A 16202-nucleotide genomic window follows, 5' to 3' on the forward strand; every position below is an offset into this window, starting at 1 on the left:
ATACAACTCAACAATAAAATATCCAATTAAAACAAGGATAGAGCATCTGAGTAGCATTTTTCCAAAAAAGGACATACAAGTGGCCAACAGGCATATGAAAAGATGCTCAACATTATTAATCATCAGAGAAATGCAAATAAAAACCAGAATATTATCTTACACCTATCAGATTGGCTATTATCAAAAAGAAGAAACAGTAACTGTTGATGAGGACACACAGAAAAGGGAAACCTTGTGCACTGTTGGTAGGAACGTAAATGGCACAGCCACTATGGAAAACAGTATGGAGTTTCCTCATAAAATTAAAAATAGAACTACCATATGATACAGCAACATGATTTCAAAGAAAAAGAAAACACTAATTTGAAAAGATATTTGTATCCCTATGTTTATAGCTGCATTCTGCACAAAAACCAAGATACAGAAACCACCAAGGTGTCCATCGATGGATGAATGGATAACGAAGATGTGGTATATATATACAATGGAATACTACTCAGGTTTAAAAAAAGGTGAAACCTCGCCATTTGTAGAAACTTGGATGGACCTTGAGAGTATTATGTTAAGTGAAGTAAGGCATAGAGAGAAATGCAAACAGTGGAAGACTTCACTTATGTGTGGAATCTAAAACACAAAATAAGTAAGTAAAACAAAACTCATAGGTGCAGAGAACAGATTGCTGGTTGGCAGAAGGTAGGGGGAAAGGAGGGGTGGGCGAAATAGGAGATAAGGGTCAAGACACACAAACCTCCAGTCATAAAATAATTAAATCATGGGTATGTAATATACAGCATGGTGACTACAGTCAAAAATACCATATTGGGAGGAGGAGGCAAGATGGTGGAGAAGTAAGGAGCTCGATACATTTCACTCGCCCACATCTCTCAAATGGGGAAGGCCTAAAGCCATAGGAACCCTTACAGAATCCAGAAGTTTGGGAGGAAAATGAGACAGAGTCCACTGAGAAAACAACCTTATAGTGTGAGTGTGAACTGGGGAACATAAAAATAGGCAGGAACCTGGAGACACGGAGGGAGGTGAGGGAGCCCCCTTTACAGAGAGCTGCAGTGAGTCAAGGGGGAAAGAAAGAGCGGCTAAAACTGCTCAAGGAACTGCCACTGTCCCTGTAAAAGAGAAAAATCTCGGCTTGGGACACAGAGTGATCTGGTTTCCAGCTGCGCAGCTGACCTTGAGCTAGACACCCTGGTCCCAGGCAACACCAGGAGAAACTGCTCCTCTCCTCCCCAGCTCGACCTGGAGGGGAAGCGATGCACCTGAAGCCGCTCTCCGGCTCTTCTAGCTTGGCTCAATCCTGAGTGAGGAGGTGACAAGCTTGAAACTGCTAGGAGGGACTCAGCCTACGGGTCTATTTCAGGCGATATCAATGGGGTCCCAGACTAAGATCTGGAAACGAGGCGTGGCTTGGGACACAGAGCATGGCCCACCTTGGCTACGCCCAACCGTGGCACAGGGAGACAGGACCCAAAAGAGTGAGTTGCAACGCTTGGTTCCAGAAGGGACTGGGGCGCCGCCATTTTTCTCCCACAACCACCAAGGCAGCACCTCAGGGAGCAGCCCATAGGATACAGTGGAGGCTAAGACCTGCTTACACGACTTACATGAAACAACGCCCACCCTGCTAGAGAGCTGCATTTTTTTTTTCTTACCAGAGCCCAGGGCAAGACCAACTTGGATGCACTGCTGTGATTAATTCTAGATCAATTCTTTCTATTAGACATATTTTCCCTTGTCTCATTGGTATTCCTCCCCTCTGCTGGACTGGGCACTCTGGTCACTGGTTTGCTTAAAGTCACATTTAATCCATTCTCTAGATGTATATTCTACACCNACTTCAGGTCAAGTCATGATCTCACGGTTTGTGGGTTTGAACCCTGCATCAGGTTCTGTGCTGACAGCTCCAAGCCTAGGNTACCTTTCTATCTCTCTCTCTCTGGAGTAATAAGATTACATAGTTTCTCACGGAAAGAGCCTAAGTGTCCATCAACAGATGAATGGATCAAGANTTGTGGGTTTGAACCCTGCATCAGGTTCTGTGCTGACAGCTCCAAGCCTAGGGCCTGCTCCAGAGTCTGTGTCTCCCTCTCTCTCTGCCCCTCCCCAGCTTGTTCTCTCTGTCTCTGTCTCTCAAAAATAAACAAACATTTTTAAAAAAATAATTTTAAAATAAAATCAATTGTATATGTGGAAAAAAAAAAGATTATATGTTTTTTGAGTTTCTTCTTTCTTCTTTTCTTTATTTTTTTAATTTTAATTTTTATTATTTGCTTTTCCTCCTTCTTCCTTTGTTTTGTTTTTCCTTTTTTTTCCCTTCTTTTTTTTTTTCTTTTTCCCTTTCGGTTTGCATGTTTGTTGGATTTGTCTGTGAGTTTGTGTGCCTTTGTTCCCTGTGTGTTAGTCTGTCTGCTTTCCTTTCCAGGGCTACCTCAAGAAACAAGCCAAAGTACACATGGTGGAGAGTGCCAAATGCCACTACGAGTAGGGAAATAAAATAACCAAAGTCAACAAGAGAGACCAAGAGACACCATTCAAAGAACACCTCCTGAATGGACAGGCCCTGGACAGTCAAAGAGCCTTCTTTAATACACCAGTACTCGCAGGTGAAGAGTGCATAACAGGCTTTCAAAAGTAACAAGAGACAGAAAGCTAGCCAAAATGATGAAATGGAAGAACTCTCCTCGAAAGAAATTCCAGGAAGAAATGACAGCTAAGGAACTGCTCAAAACAGATACAAGCAACATAATTGAACAAGAATTTAGAACAATAGTCATAAAAGTAATCACTGGGCTTGAGAAAGGCATGGAAGACATCAGAGAAACTATTGCTACAAAGACTATAGAGCTTAAAAATAGTTGTGATGAATTTAAAAATGCTATAAATGAGGTGCATAATAAAATGGAGGCAGCCAATGTACGGATAGAAGAGGTAAAGAGGAGAATAGGTGAATTAGAAGACACAATTATAGAAAAAGAGGAAGCCGAGAAAAAAGAGAAATAAACTGATCCAGGAGCACAAAAGGACAGTTCGAGAACTGAGTGATACAATCAAACGGAAAATACCTGTATCATAGGAATTCCAGAAGAGGAAGAGAGAAGGAAAGGCGCTGAAGGAGTACTTGAATAAATTATAGCTGAGAACTTCCCCAATCTGGGAAAGGAAACAGACATTGAAATCCAAGAAGCACAGAGAACTCCCCTCAGACATAACTTGAATTGATCTTTGTCACTACATATGATAGTGAAACTGGGAAAATATAAGGACAAAGAGAGAATCCTGAAAGCAGCTAGGGATAAAAGGGTCCTAACATACAAAGGGAGACCTATCAGAGTCATGACAGACCGATCTACTGAAACTTGGAGGCCAAAAAGAAATGGCAGGAAATCTTCAATGTGATGAACAGAAAAAAATATGCAGGCAAGAATCCTCTATCCAGCAAGCTCATCATTCAGAATAGAAGGAGAGATAAATGTTTTCCCAAATTAACAAAAATTGAAAGAATTCATCACCACTAAACCAGCGCTACAAGAAATCCTGAGGGGGACTCTATGAAGAAATGTTGCAAGGAACACAAGGTACCAGAGAAACCACCACAAGGCTGAATCCAACAAAGAACACAATGACTGTAAACCCATATTTTTCAATAATAACACCAAATGTAAATAACAAAAATTGAAAGAATTCATCACCACTAAACCAGCACTACAAGAAATCCTGAGGGGGATTCTATGAAGAAATGTTGCAAGGAACACAAGGTACCAGAGAAACCACCACAAGGCTGAATCCAACAAAGAACACAATGACTGTAAACCCATATTTTTCAATAATAACACCAAATGTAAATGGACTCAATGCTCCAATCAAAGGACATAGTGTAGCAGAATGGATAAAAAAACAAAATCCATCTATTTGCTGTCTACAAGAGACTCATTTTAGACCTAAGGACACCTTCAGATTAAAAACAAGGGGATGGAAAAATATCTATTATGCTACTGGAAGTTAAAAGAAAGCTAGAGTAGCCATATCATATCAGACAAACTGGACTTTAAAGTAAAGGCAGTAACAAGGGATGAAGAAGGGCATTATATAATAATGACAGGGTCTATCCATCAGAAAGAGCTAACAATTATAAATGTGTACGCACCAAATACAGGAGCACCCAAATACATAAAACTATCACAAACAGAAACAATCTTATGGATAAGAATGTGCTAATAGCAGGGGACTTTAATACTCCACTTACAGCAATGGATAGATCAACTAGACAGAAAATCATTAAAGAAACAATGGACTTGAATGACACATTGGACCAGATGGATTTGACAGATATATTTAGAACTCTACATCCTGAGGCCATGGAATTCACTTTCTTCTCAAGTGCGCATGGCACATTCTCCAAGATAGATCACATACTGGGACATAAAGCAACCCTCAATAAATATAAAAGAACAGAGATCATACCATGCACACTTTCAGATCACAATGCTATGAAACTTAAAATCAACCACAGGAAGAAGTCTGGAAAACCTCCAAAAACATGGAAGTTAAAGAACACCCTACTAACAAATGAATGGGCCAATCAGGCAATTAGAGAAGAAATTTTAAAAATATATGGAAACAAATAAAAATTAAAATACAACAATTCAAGCTCTACTGGATGCAGCAAAGGCAGTTCTAAGAGGAAAGTACATTGCATTCCAGGCCTATTTCAAGAAATTAGAGAAAGTGCAAGTACAAAATCTAACAATGCACCTAAAGGAACTAGACGGAAAGCAACAAGAGCACCCCAAACCCAGCAGAAGAGAAATAATAAAAATCAGGGCAGAAATAAACAATATAGAATCCCAAAAAACAGTTGAACAGATCAATGAAACCACGAATTGGTTTTTTGAAAAATTAAACAAAATTGACAAACCTCTAGCCAGGCTTCTCAAAAGAAAAGAGAAAGAAAAAAAAAGAAGTAAAGAGAGAGCACCCAAATAGACAATATCATAAATGAAAATGGACTTATTACACAAGCAATTATCAGTGAATACTATGAAAATTTATATGCCAACAAATTGGACAACTTAGAAGAAATGGACAAATTCCTAAACACACATGCACTACCAAAATTCACACAGGAAGAGACAGAACATCTGAACAGACCCTTAACTAGTGAGGAAATCGGATCANATGCACCTAAAGGAACTAGACGGAAAGCAACAAGAGCACCCCAAACCCAGCAGAAGAGAAATAATAAAAAACTTCATCCTCAATGGGAAAAACTGAGAGCTTTCCTCCTGAAGCCAGGAACATGACAGGGATGTCCACTCTCACCACTGTGGTTAAACATAGTGCTGGAAGTCCTAGCATCAGCAATCAGACAGCAAAAGGAAATAAAAGGCATAAGCATTGTCAAAGAAGAAATCAAACTTTGACTTTTCGCAGACGACATGATACTCTACATAGAAAACCCAACAGACTCCACCAGAAGCCTACTAGAACTGATCCATGAATTCAGCAAAGTTGCAGGGTACAAAATCAACATATAGAAATTGGTTGCATTTTTATACACCAACAATGAAGCTACAGAAAGAGAAATCAAGAAACTGATCCCATTCACAATTGCACAAAAAACCATAAAATACCTAGGAATAAACCTAACCATGGGGAGGAGAAGGGGAGAAAATAGTTGGGGAGAGGGAGGGAGAGACTCGTGAATACTGAGAACAAACTGAGGGCTGACGCGGTGGGGGCGAAGGGGAAGGGGGGGTGATGGGCATGGAGGAGGGCACTTGTTGGGATGAACACTGGGTGTTATATGGAAACCAACTTAACAATAAACTATAAATAAAAAAATAGAATAAAATAAAATGGTCCATCCATTTCAAAGAAGCAACTAGCAGTTGTTTTTTTAAAAATTTTTAACATTTATTTATTTTTGAGAAACAGAGAGAGAGAGAGAGAGAGCAGGGGAGGGACAGAGAGGGGGGGAGAGAGAATCCCAAACAGGCTCCATGCTGTGAGCACAGAGCCCAATGAGATCAAACTCATGAACCATGAGATCATGACCTGAGCCAAGATCAGGAGTTAGCCAGTTAACTGAGGTGCCCCTAGCAGTTTCTTTTAAATTGAATGTACCTATACCCTATTCTACTCTTAGATACTCACCCCTAAAATGCTGACAAAAAGATTTATACAAGAAATGTTTATAGCAACCTTATTTATAACAAACTGGACAAAAAAACCTCAAATGTCCATCAACAGGGGGTGCCTGCGTAGCAGTTAAGCGACTGACTTCAGCTCAGGTCATGATCTTGAGGTCTGTGGGTTCAAGCCACACATCGGGCTCTGTGTTGAAAGCTCAAAGTCTGGAGCCTGCTTCAGATTCTGTGTCTCCCTCTCTCTCTGCCCCTCCACTGCTCGCACTCTGTCTCTTGTCTCTCTCTCTCTCTCAAAACTAAATAAACATTAATAAAATTTTTTTAATGTCCATCAACAGAAGAACAAATAAGCAAAGTATGGTCAATTCATACAGTGGAATAATACTCAGTAAAATTAAAAATAAAAACCAACTACTGATACCCACATAATACGATGACTCTTGAAAACATGTTTAGCAAGAGTCCAGCTATGAAAGGATACATTTTGTATAACTTTATTTATATCAAATATAAGAGGAAACAGAATAGTGGTTGCCTGGGGGTACAGAGGAATGACTGATTAGAAAGAGGAATGAATCAGTTTTCTGGGGTGAAATGTTCTGTATCTTATCTTGAGTGGTGATTTCATGGGTATATACAATTGTTAAAACCCACTGAGCTGATATCTAAGATCTGTTCATTTTTTTTGGTATGTTAATTGTACCTAAATAAGTTATATATCTATGTGTACATATTCAGCTATATGCTACATTTTTATTACATATATAACAATATAACTTAAAAAGAAAAAAAAAGTCATTACAAAGTTGAATAGGCTCACCTAGATTTATTTTGACACATGAAGAGGGTCTGGATTTGATTCTCCAAGAGAGCATTATTAAATAAAAGGAATTGGTCTTAAAAATCAAAATACTTGGTACTCACATGAAACCTGCAGCATGTATTAGCTGTGTGATTTGGGGTGAGACTTTACCTTTCTAACCTTCTGTTCCTCATCTACCTATTTCACAAGAAGTGACCATGTGCATATTAAAGTACTTTGAAAATTCTTAAGTTGACATTAAAGTATTATTCTTGCTCACAACAGGTATCATAATTAAGCACTCAATTATATTATGTCTGATAAGAACATGTAATATGTGTGTACACACATATGTATGTATTTCTACATGTACAGAGATCTTCTAACAGAAAAACAAAAACATATGGCTTGATAAGAATGGCTTACCTATAAGAACAATGAGAAAAAAGTTATTTGAAACCAAATATTTCATATACAGCATCTGTAACATATATTTATGGGTAACTATACACAAAATACTGCCCCAGACCCACCTAGAGAGGTTCAAGCAATTGTTAAACCTAACGGTCAATTTATAGATACTACAAGAGCTGGATTCCTTAGTGTAGCGGTTATCATGTTCACCTCACACACGAAAGGTCCCTGGTTTGATCCCAGGCAGAAACACACTTCTGCTTTCCCTCTCTGTAGAACTGTAAAACTTACTCAAGCGTAACTGTATTATCATCAGGGAAATACACATCAAAACCACAATGAGATACCACCTCACACCTGTCAGAATGGCTAAAATTAACAACTCGGGAAATTCTCTGTTGGTGAGAATGCAAAGAAAGAGGAACCCTTTTGCATTGCTGGTGGGAATGCAAAGCGGTGCAGCCACTCTGGAAAATGGTATGGAGGTTCCTCAAAAAATTAAAAATGGAACTACCCTACAACCCAGCAATTTTACTACTAGGTATTTTTCCAAAGGATACAGGAGTGCTGTTTCAAAGGGGCACATGCACCCCAATGTTTATAGCAGTACTATCAATAATAGCCTAAGTACGGAAAGAGTCCAAATGTCCATGGACTGATGAATGGATAAAGAAGATGTGGGGCATGTGGGTGGCTCAGTCGGTTAAGTGTTTGACTTCAGCTCAGGTCATGATCTCACAGTTCGTGGGTTCGAGCCCCACGTCGGGCTCTGTGCTGACAGCTAGCTCAGAGCCTGGAGCCTGTTTCAAATTCTGTATCTCCCTCTCTCTCGACCCTCCCCTGCTCATGCTGTCTCTCTCTCTCCCTCTCAGAAATAAATAAAACATTTAAAAATTAAAAAAAAAAAAGAAGATGTGGTATATGTATACAATGGAATGTTACTTGGTAATCAAAAAAATAAAATAAAATCTTACCATTTGCAACAATGTGGATGGAACTAGAGTGTATTATATGCTAGGGGAAATTAGTCAGAGAANTAATAGCCTAAGTACGGAAAGAGTCCAAATGTCCATGGACTGATGAATGGATAAAGAAGATGTGGGGCATGTGGGTGGCTCAGTCGGTTAAGTGTTTGACTTCAGCTCAGGTCATGATCTCACAGTTCGTGGGTTCGAGCCCCACGTCGGGCTCTGTGCTGACAGCTAGCTCAGAGCCTGGAGCCTGTTTCAAATTCTGTATCTCCCTCTCTCTCGACCCTCCCCTGCTCATGCTGTCTCTCTCTCTCCCTCTCAGAAATAAATAAAACATTTAAAAATTAAAAAAAAAAAAGAAGATGTGGTATATGTATACAATGGAATGTTACTTGGTAATCAAAAAAATAAAATAAAATCTTACCATTTGCAACAATGTGGATGGAACTAGAGTGTATTATATGCTAGGGGAAATTAGTCAGAGAAAGACAAATATACAATTTCACTCATATGTAGAACTTAAGATACAAAACAGATGAACATAAGGGCAGGGAAGCAAAAATAATATAAAAACAGGGAGGGTGAGATAAAACATAAGAGACTCAAATACAGAGAACAAACTGAGGGTTGGTGGAGGGGTTATGGGTGAAGGGGTGGGCTAAATGGGTGAGGGCATTAAGGAGGACACTTGTTGGGATGAGCACAGTGTGTATATGTAGGGGATGAATCACTGGATTCTACTCCTGAAATCATTATTGCACTACATGCTAACTAACTTGGACATAAATTTTTAAAAATAAAAATGTTAAAAGAAAAAGGGTAACTGTGATATAGATACTACAACAACAAAAAATTTATGATAGCACATCTATATTATTATAAGTTCTGAATTATAAGTTTTTTTCAAAGCTTTGGTATAGATATTTTTAAAAGTTGGCTAATGTTCACAATGAAGATTTAAAATTTAAAAATGCACACTATTTTATTTCTACTCAAAAGTTATATTCTACTTCCAAAGTGAAATGTTCTGCTGTGATTCTCTGCTGCCTTTAGAAAGTAAGAGCAGCCTTGTGGCACCTCGGCGGCTCAGTCACTTAAGCGTCTGACTTTGGCTCAGGTCATGATCTTGTGGCTCCTGAGTTCGAGCCCCACATCATGCTTTCTGCTGTCAGCGCAGAGCTCACTTTAGATCCTCTGTCACCTTCACCCTCTGTCCCTCCTCACCACACACACTTAAAAAAAAAAAAGGAAAGTAAAAAGCAGCCTGCATCTTTGATCAGGAAATTAGAGTCAACGAAACTTCCATCTGGTTTTAAAAAAGTGTGTGTATGAGAGTGGGGAGTGTGTGTGTGTGTGTGTGTGTGTGTACACAGACATGAGCATATGTATGAGAACATTAGAAGAAAATATGTACCAAAATGTTGACAATGAAAAATAAAACTGTCATTTAATAATCTTCATGCTCAGAGCAAAAGATCCTAAAACATTAAGGTTAATAATTTGTGTGAAAGATTGAAGACCTAAATTTAAGAGCTAAAACTATAAAATTCTCAGCAGAAAACAGGTATTAATCTATGTGATCTTGAATTAGGCAATAATGTCTTAGATATGACACCAAAAGCACAAGCAACAAAATATAATTAAATTGAACTTCATTAAAATCAAAGTCCAATTCTTCAAAGGACACAGTCTTCTGAAAGTAAAAATATTAGGAATCACATATCTGGTAAGGGACTCTAAATATACATAGAACTCTTATCACTTAATAAATGACAACCCAATTTTAAAAACAGGCACAGGTTCTGAATAGACATTTCTTCCAAGAAGATATATAAATGCCTGTACGTTCTTAAAAAGATGCTCAACAGTATCAATCATTAGATCACAACAAGGTAACTTTCATATCCACTAGGATGATTATATATCAATGACAAGGATATGGAGACATCTGAAAGCTCCTACACTGCTGGTAGGAATGTGTAATTGTGCAGCCCCTTTGGAAAACAGTCTGGCTGTTCCTCAAAATACAAATTAGACCCACCAATACTATATGACCCACCAATTCCACTCCTGGGTATATACCCAAGAGAAGTGAAAACACATGTCCGCATAAAACTTTTTACATTAATGTTCATAAAATCCACAAAGTAGAAACAATCCAAATGATCAACAACTGATGAATAAAGAAACAAAATGTGAAATATCTACATAATGGAGCACTATTCAGCAATAAGAAGGCCTGAAGCATGATCCCTGCTACAACATGGATAAACCTTGAAAACGCTATGCTTAATTTAAAAAACCCAGACACAAAAAGCCACACGTTTTTCATTCTATTTATATGAAATGTCCAGAACTGGTGAATCTGTAGAGATGTAAAGTTTATTAATGGCTGCCTAAGACTTGGCAGAGGGAAAGAGGAAAGACTGGTGGGCGATAGCTAGAGGGTGCCAGGTTTCTTTCTGGGGTGATAAAAATGTTCTAAAATTGACTTTGGTGAGAGCTGCACAACTCTGTGGATATACTAAAAACTGCTGAGCGGTACACTTTAAAGTGGGGCAATTGGAGGGTATGAGAATTATAGCTTCATAAAGCTGTTGCTTTAAAAATATTCTTGAAACATAGCATTCAATGAATGAGAAAATAAAGAATGAATAAACAGAAACAGATACCAAATATTGCTGCATTTCACTGAGCCGTTAGTTTCTTCAACTCTAGCTGAGAATAATAATGAGAAGACACCTATAAAGTACAAGTCCAGTATGAAATGCTGAAGAAATGGCAGCTATTATGATGAATTATAATAAGCATGTATTTTCTTTAGTGATATGTAGGAATGAAGCAAATCACAATATGAAATTCTACTTTCAAATCACCACAGAATATGATTAGACTTAAGATTAAGTTTTATCTGGTGAGAATGATCAGGAACTACTCTTTTTCTATGAGACATAAACATATCCTAAGTCTGGTTTTCTTCACAGGAAAAAAGAAACTAAATCCTTCTCAGTCCTGACAGCTTGTTGAATGAGAATGAATAAATGGAAGAATGAATAAATGGAAAGATACCAAATATGAATAAATATGGATTTGAAAAAAAGTGGTTTGAACCTTAACTTTACCATTTACTAAGTACTGGCTCTCACTTAGGTTTCTTTTCTTCAACTCTAGGTGGGAATGATAATGAAATAGTTAATGCCTATAAAATGTTTGATAGGAATACTCCCTATCAGTCATTAGCAATCTTAGCAGATTTGAGCTACATTAGAAACAAAACCCAGGGTCAATGTAATATTTTAATTAGGTGACAGGCTTATAGATGCTCATTTTATTATTACTCTTTAGATTTATATAGTGTGTATTCTTTGCCATGTATCAAATATCATATGTTTTTAAAAACATCATAAAACAGGGGCGCCTGGGTGGCTTAGTCGGTTAAGCGTCCGACTTTCGCTTAGGTCATGATCTCGTGGTTCGTGGATTCGGGCCCCGCATCGGGCTCTGTGCCGACTGCCAGCTCAGAGCCTGGAGCCTATTTCAGAGTCTGTGTCTCCCTCTCTCTCTCTGACCCTCCCCTGCTCACACTGTCTCTCTCTCTCTCCTAGAAATAAATAAAAATATTTTTAAAAAAAAAATCATAAAACAAAACAAACAACAACAAAAAATAAGGTCTAAGGATCAGGTATTTTTATTTCTTGTTCAATTCATTATCTCATCAATCAACACCATTTTTCCTAGAGGGCAGCAATCATTTTCATAGCAGAATTTCTCTCCCATAGATAGGCAACTCAAAGCCCAAGTCCTAGATGATCCTTCTGCTGGGGAAAAAACCTGTAAAACCAACACTGAATGCTCAGTTTGAGCCATTTCCTCTGAAATAACCTACATTAGGTTAACACAAAGTAGTCTTTAAAACTGAGTGATTTTTGGAAAAACATCAGCATTGTTCTTAGCTGGTGGCACTGACAGCATTCAGCCAAATACCCACATGGACACTGCACATTGTATCACTGCCACTAGCCAGGATGCTGAGGGTTCTCATGATCAAACTCACAGATAGCTACTCTTTCCAGTGTTTATCTGGAGGCTATTTATCAGGTTTTCATTTGGTAAAGAGAGCATTCCTATATTCCACAGTGGCTGATATTCTTTTTTTTTCTATGTTTTTTATTTATTTCTGAGAAAGAGACAGCGTGAGCAGGGGAGGGGCAGAGAGAAGGGGAGATACAGAATCTGAAGCAGGCTCCATGCTCTGAGCTGGCTGTCAGCACAGAGCCTGACGCGGGACTCAAAGCCACAAACCATGAGATCATGACTTGAGCCAAAGTTGGATGCTTAACTGACTGAGCCACCCAGGCGCCCCTATGTGGCTGATATTCTTTACACAGAGACTCAATCGTTTCGTTTAAGGCTTTATTTTCTGTTGTAATACATAGACCTTTGGGAGAGCTGGCAGACTACGCTTTAACAATCATTTACACTGTAGTGTAATCAAATTCATCAGTACAAACTCAATAATTACAGATTTTCTTTCCTCTTTGAATGAAGAAGAAATTTAGAAAAAAGAGGGAAGCAGAAAATGTTTAAGGTGAAGAAATGCAGACAACCTCATCATTCTGCCTACAACCCAACCTATCTATTTTTCATGCTGCCAATTTCCAACTAGACAATCCATCAAAGCTCTCAGAAAAAAGTCACAATTAAAGAAGAAATTTAGAGTGTCAGCACAACCCTCAAGGCACCCCAGACTTCAATAGAAATTCCCAAAGTTCAAACCTACAAACAGGGTCCATGGTAGGAAAAACAAAGGAACCAAATATCTGATTACGGTTTAACCACCTAGGTCATATGTCAGACATGGGAACAGGTCAGTTTCATGGGCAAAAACCTCTGGGTATTACAAATGGAAACAGAAATAATTAGCTACATGGAACAGAAAGAGCGTGACTCAGGAGATTTCTGGCCAATGTACGCATGAGCAGTTGCAAAACTAAGTTAAGAAATTTCTTAACCAAACTAAAACTAAAATGACTGAGAAAAAGAAATTTACGATTTGCAAACATTCTCTCATGAGAAGAGAAATAATTACAGCATCTAATTAGGGCAAAGGAAGAAGAGAAACTATATTTTTTGTGATCCGCTTAAACAAAGGTCTTATTCTATGATTGCTATTTGTCCTTCATGAAAAAATAAAGTTAGCCAAAGAGGTGAATTTTCTTCCTGAGAATGTACTTGGGCGGGCATGTGTGCAAGCATACACGCAAATGGACATACATACGTAGGAACATATGTACACACACAGAGAGAGCCCAAGTCACCTCTTCATAGGAACTTCAGTTGCACAAAGGTGAGGTCCCAGGTATGTACCAGGCTGACAAATCTCATCAAGAAGAATCCAGAGCAGCCCCTCTCTCTGACCCTCGGGGCATTTTCTCTGAATTAAAAGCTGCAAAGGTCACTGACCTTATCACCTCAAGTTCCACAAGCAACTGAGGAGGGTTTAGCCAAGATTGTCAGCCAATTCAACTGGAAATTATTAACGTCTTCAGGGACCAAATGGACTAAATAAGTCTTAAATCGTGTACTAACAAAATTTGAAATGAACACCATAAATAAAATCAGTTGAGCTACAAACTTAGATTTGAGAATTGGTCTAAATATAATGTTATATTCACATTTTAAAGATAGAACCCTTTGTGTTTTAATTAAATATAATCTGAATCTCTGCATTCAGAATTGTAATAGCCTTAACATAATTATGGTTGTTTGCTATAACCTCTGGTCCCTAAAGAAGGAAAATTATAATTAAGCCACAATGGTTTACTCAGCCCTACACCTGAAATATAAGGGACCAATTAATCAGTCATCTCACACTTATTTTAAAGTTTCAGACAATATAAATGTAGGGGAACTTGACCCACTATTCTATTTTCTATAATATTTAAGAATCAGAACTCGAACTTTATAAAGTATGGAACAGAATGTCAGGAGCTTCTAAGAGTTAGAGCTGACAAAAATACCTCTTTTCTGCACTTAAAATCAGATCATACAATGAAATTAAAAAGCATTCCTTATGATCACAGAGAAGATCTTAGAATCCCTTCAGTTCAGAGGGAATGTCACTAATATGCAAAAAAAGGCTAAAGGAACATACTTGCCATGAGAAATGCCCAAGATTAATACTTACACAACCTCCAGCAAGGATTTCTGCTAAAAGTGGAATGGAGCCATCTCTTCTGGTAAATTTGTCCCGGACAAAATCATTAACCTAATCAGAAAGACAACATCAGTTACCTGGAATTCTCAACCATTTCACTTTCCAAGTCATAAAAATATTTGTCTCATGGTAAAATTAAACATTATCAAGTGTCGGGGTGCCTGGGTGACTTGGTTGGTTAAGCATTCAGCTTCAGCACTGGTCATGATCTCAGTTTGGAAGTTTGAGCCCTGCATCAGGCTCTCTTCTGTCCGCACAGAGTCCACTTCAGATCCTCTGTTCCCCTTTCTCTCTGCTCCTTCCCTGCTGGTTCTTTCTCCCTTTCTCTCTCAATGTATATAAACTTTCAAAGAAGTATTAAATGTCTACATTAAAGTTTAAAGTTTTACGAATGTCTCAAGTGTGCCAATCTCAGGAGCATCACCATTAATTTTTGGCTTAATGATAATCTAAACAAAAGGCATAAATTCAATGAGAAAGATACTTACAGTCAGTTTAATGGCCTTTTCTGGAGCAACCCCTATAAGCTGTGGTATCAGACCTAGGTAAACAGAAAGAAGCATTAACAATATGAATGTACTAAACATGAACATACAAACCCAGCAAGCAATGGTTTCCCCCATATTATTCACTCATCAAACATTTTAGGGCTTTCATTAAAATATGGAAAATGGACTAAACATTCTGTGTCCTAAAAATTCTGTACAGGTATATAATATTTATGTCAAATATAATGTTATGCTTTCTTAAGGCTATAAATCCTTTTCTTAAGCACGCTTCCTTTAAAGCCTTATTATCTAACACCTCCCAAAAAGTGTGTGAGGAAGGAACGGAGCCCATGGATCTTTTCTACTCCTGAACATTGCCAATACCAATGTAATCAAATCCCCTCACCTTACAACCAACAACAAACAAACAAACACAGACACTTTAGAGAAGCCAGTGTTGTATGCTTGCAAAACCTCTGCAAAACGTGCTGTTGATCAGATTTTGCCACAAATGCTGCTACCTATGTAATAGCGTACAGTGGTTTGGTTATGACAGAACACCAACTTCCATAACTTTCTCTTTAGAGAAAACCAGAATTCAGTACCAGTTATTTTAAAGGAAGCCAAAACTGCAAAGAAAAATGCAGTTTTAAGTATCATTTAATGGATATCCTTTACAAGCAAAAACATATGCCTGCTACATTCTTATTTACTAATGTATGTCAAACTTAAGACATTTCAAAAGAATATTCTTAAAACAAAGGAAATCATTATTCTTAGAAAGTTAAATTTCCCAGACTGGCTGCAAAATGGAAAAGAAAAAAATGTATAAACAATTCAACATCTGTAGATATTCATAAGGCTCAGCTTTGTAAAGCACACAGATTACTCAAATTGTTGGCATACATTTTTTGCATACATTTTTTAAAGATGCTAACAATAAACATTCTATATCCTTTAAATCACCCAGCCAAGGGGGAGTTATGTACGTGTTTGCACCCTCACTGCTGATCTTAAGCCTACTTTGAGGATACTGCTGAGTGATTTTCTAGGAGTTGAGAGCCAGCAAGTAATCATACATACAGGCTACTGTCAGTCAAACTGAATTATCAATGACAACACAAATCTGCACACACCTTTAATGGGTAG

The 16202-nt window shown here is 38.0% G+C and overlaps 1 protein-coding gene across 1 annotated transcript in view; it reads right to left on the bottom strand.

Moving 5' to 3' along the window:
* SLC25A12 (solute carrier family 25 member 12) overlaps positions 1-16202 on the bottom strand; it is a 108063-nt gene that overhangs the window by 20822 nt on the left and 71039 nt on the right. The window contains exons 12-13 of the mRNA XM_077751181.1: positions 15054-15106; positions 14536-14616 (exon numbers count right to left, since the gene is read on the bottom strand). Coding sequence (XP_077607307.1) covers positions 14536-14616; positions 15054-15106 — 134 coding nt within the window. The remainder of the gene's footprint in view (positions 1-14535; positions 14617-15053; positions 15107-16202) is intronic.

This window comes from Crocuta crocuta, unplaced genomic scaffold, assembly GCF_008692635.1.
Source record: "Crocuta crocuta isolate KB4526 unplaced genomic scaffold, BGI_CrCroc_1.0 scaffold219, whole genome shotgun sequence".
Taxonomy (NCBI): domain Eukaryota; kingdom Metazoa; phylum Chordata; class Mammalia; order Carnivora; family Hyaenidae; genus Crocuta; species Crocuta crocuta.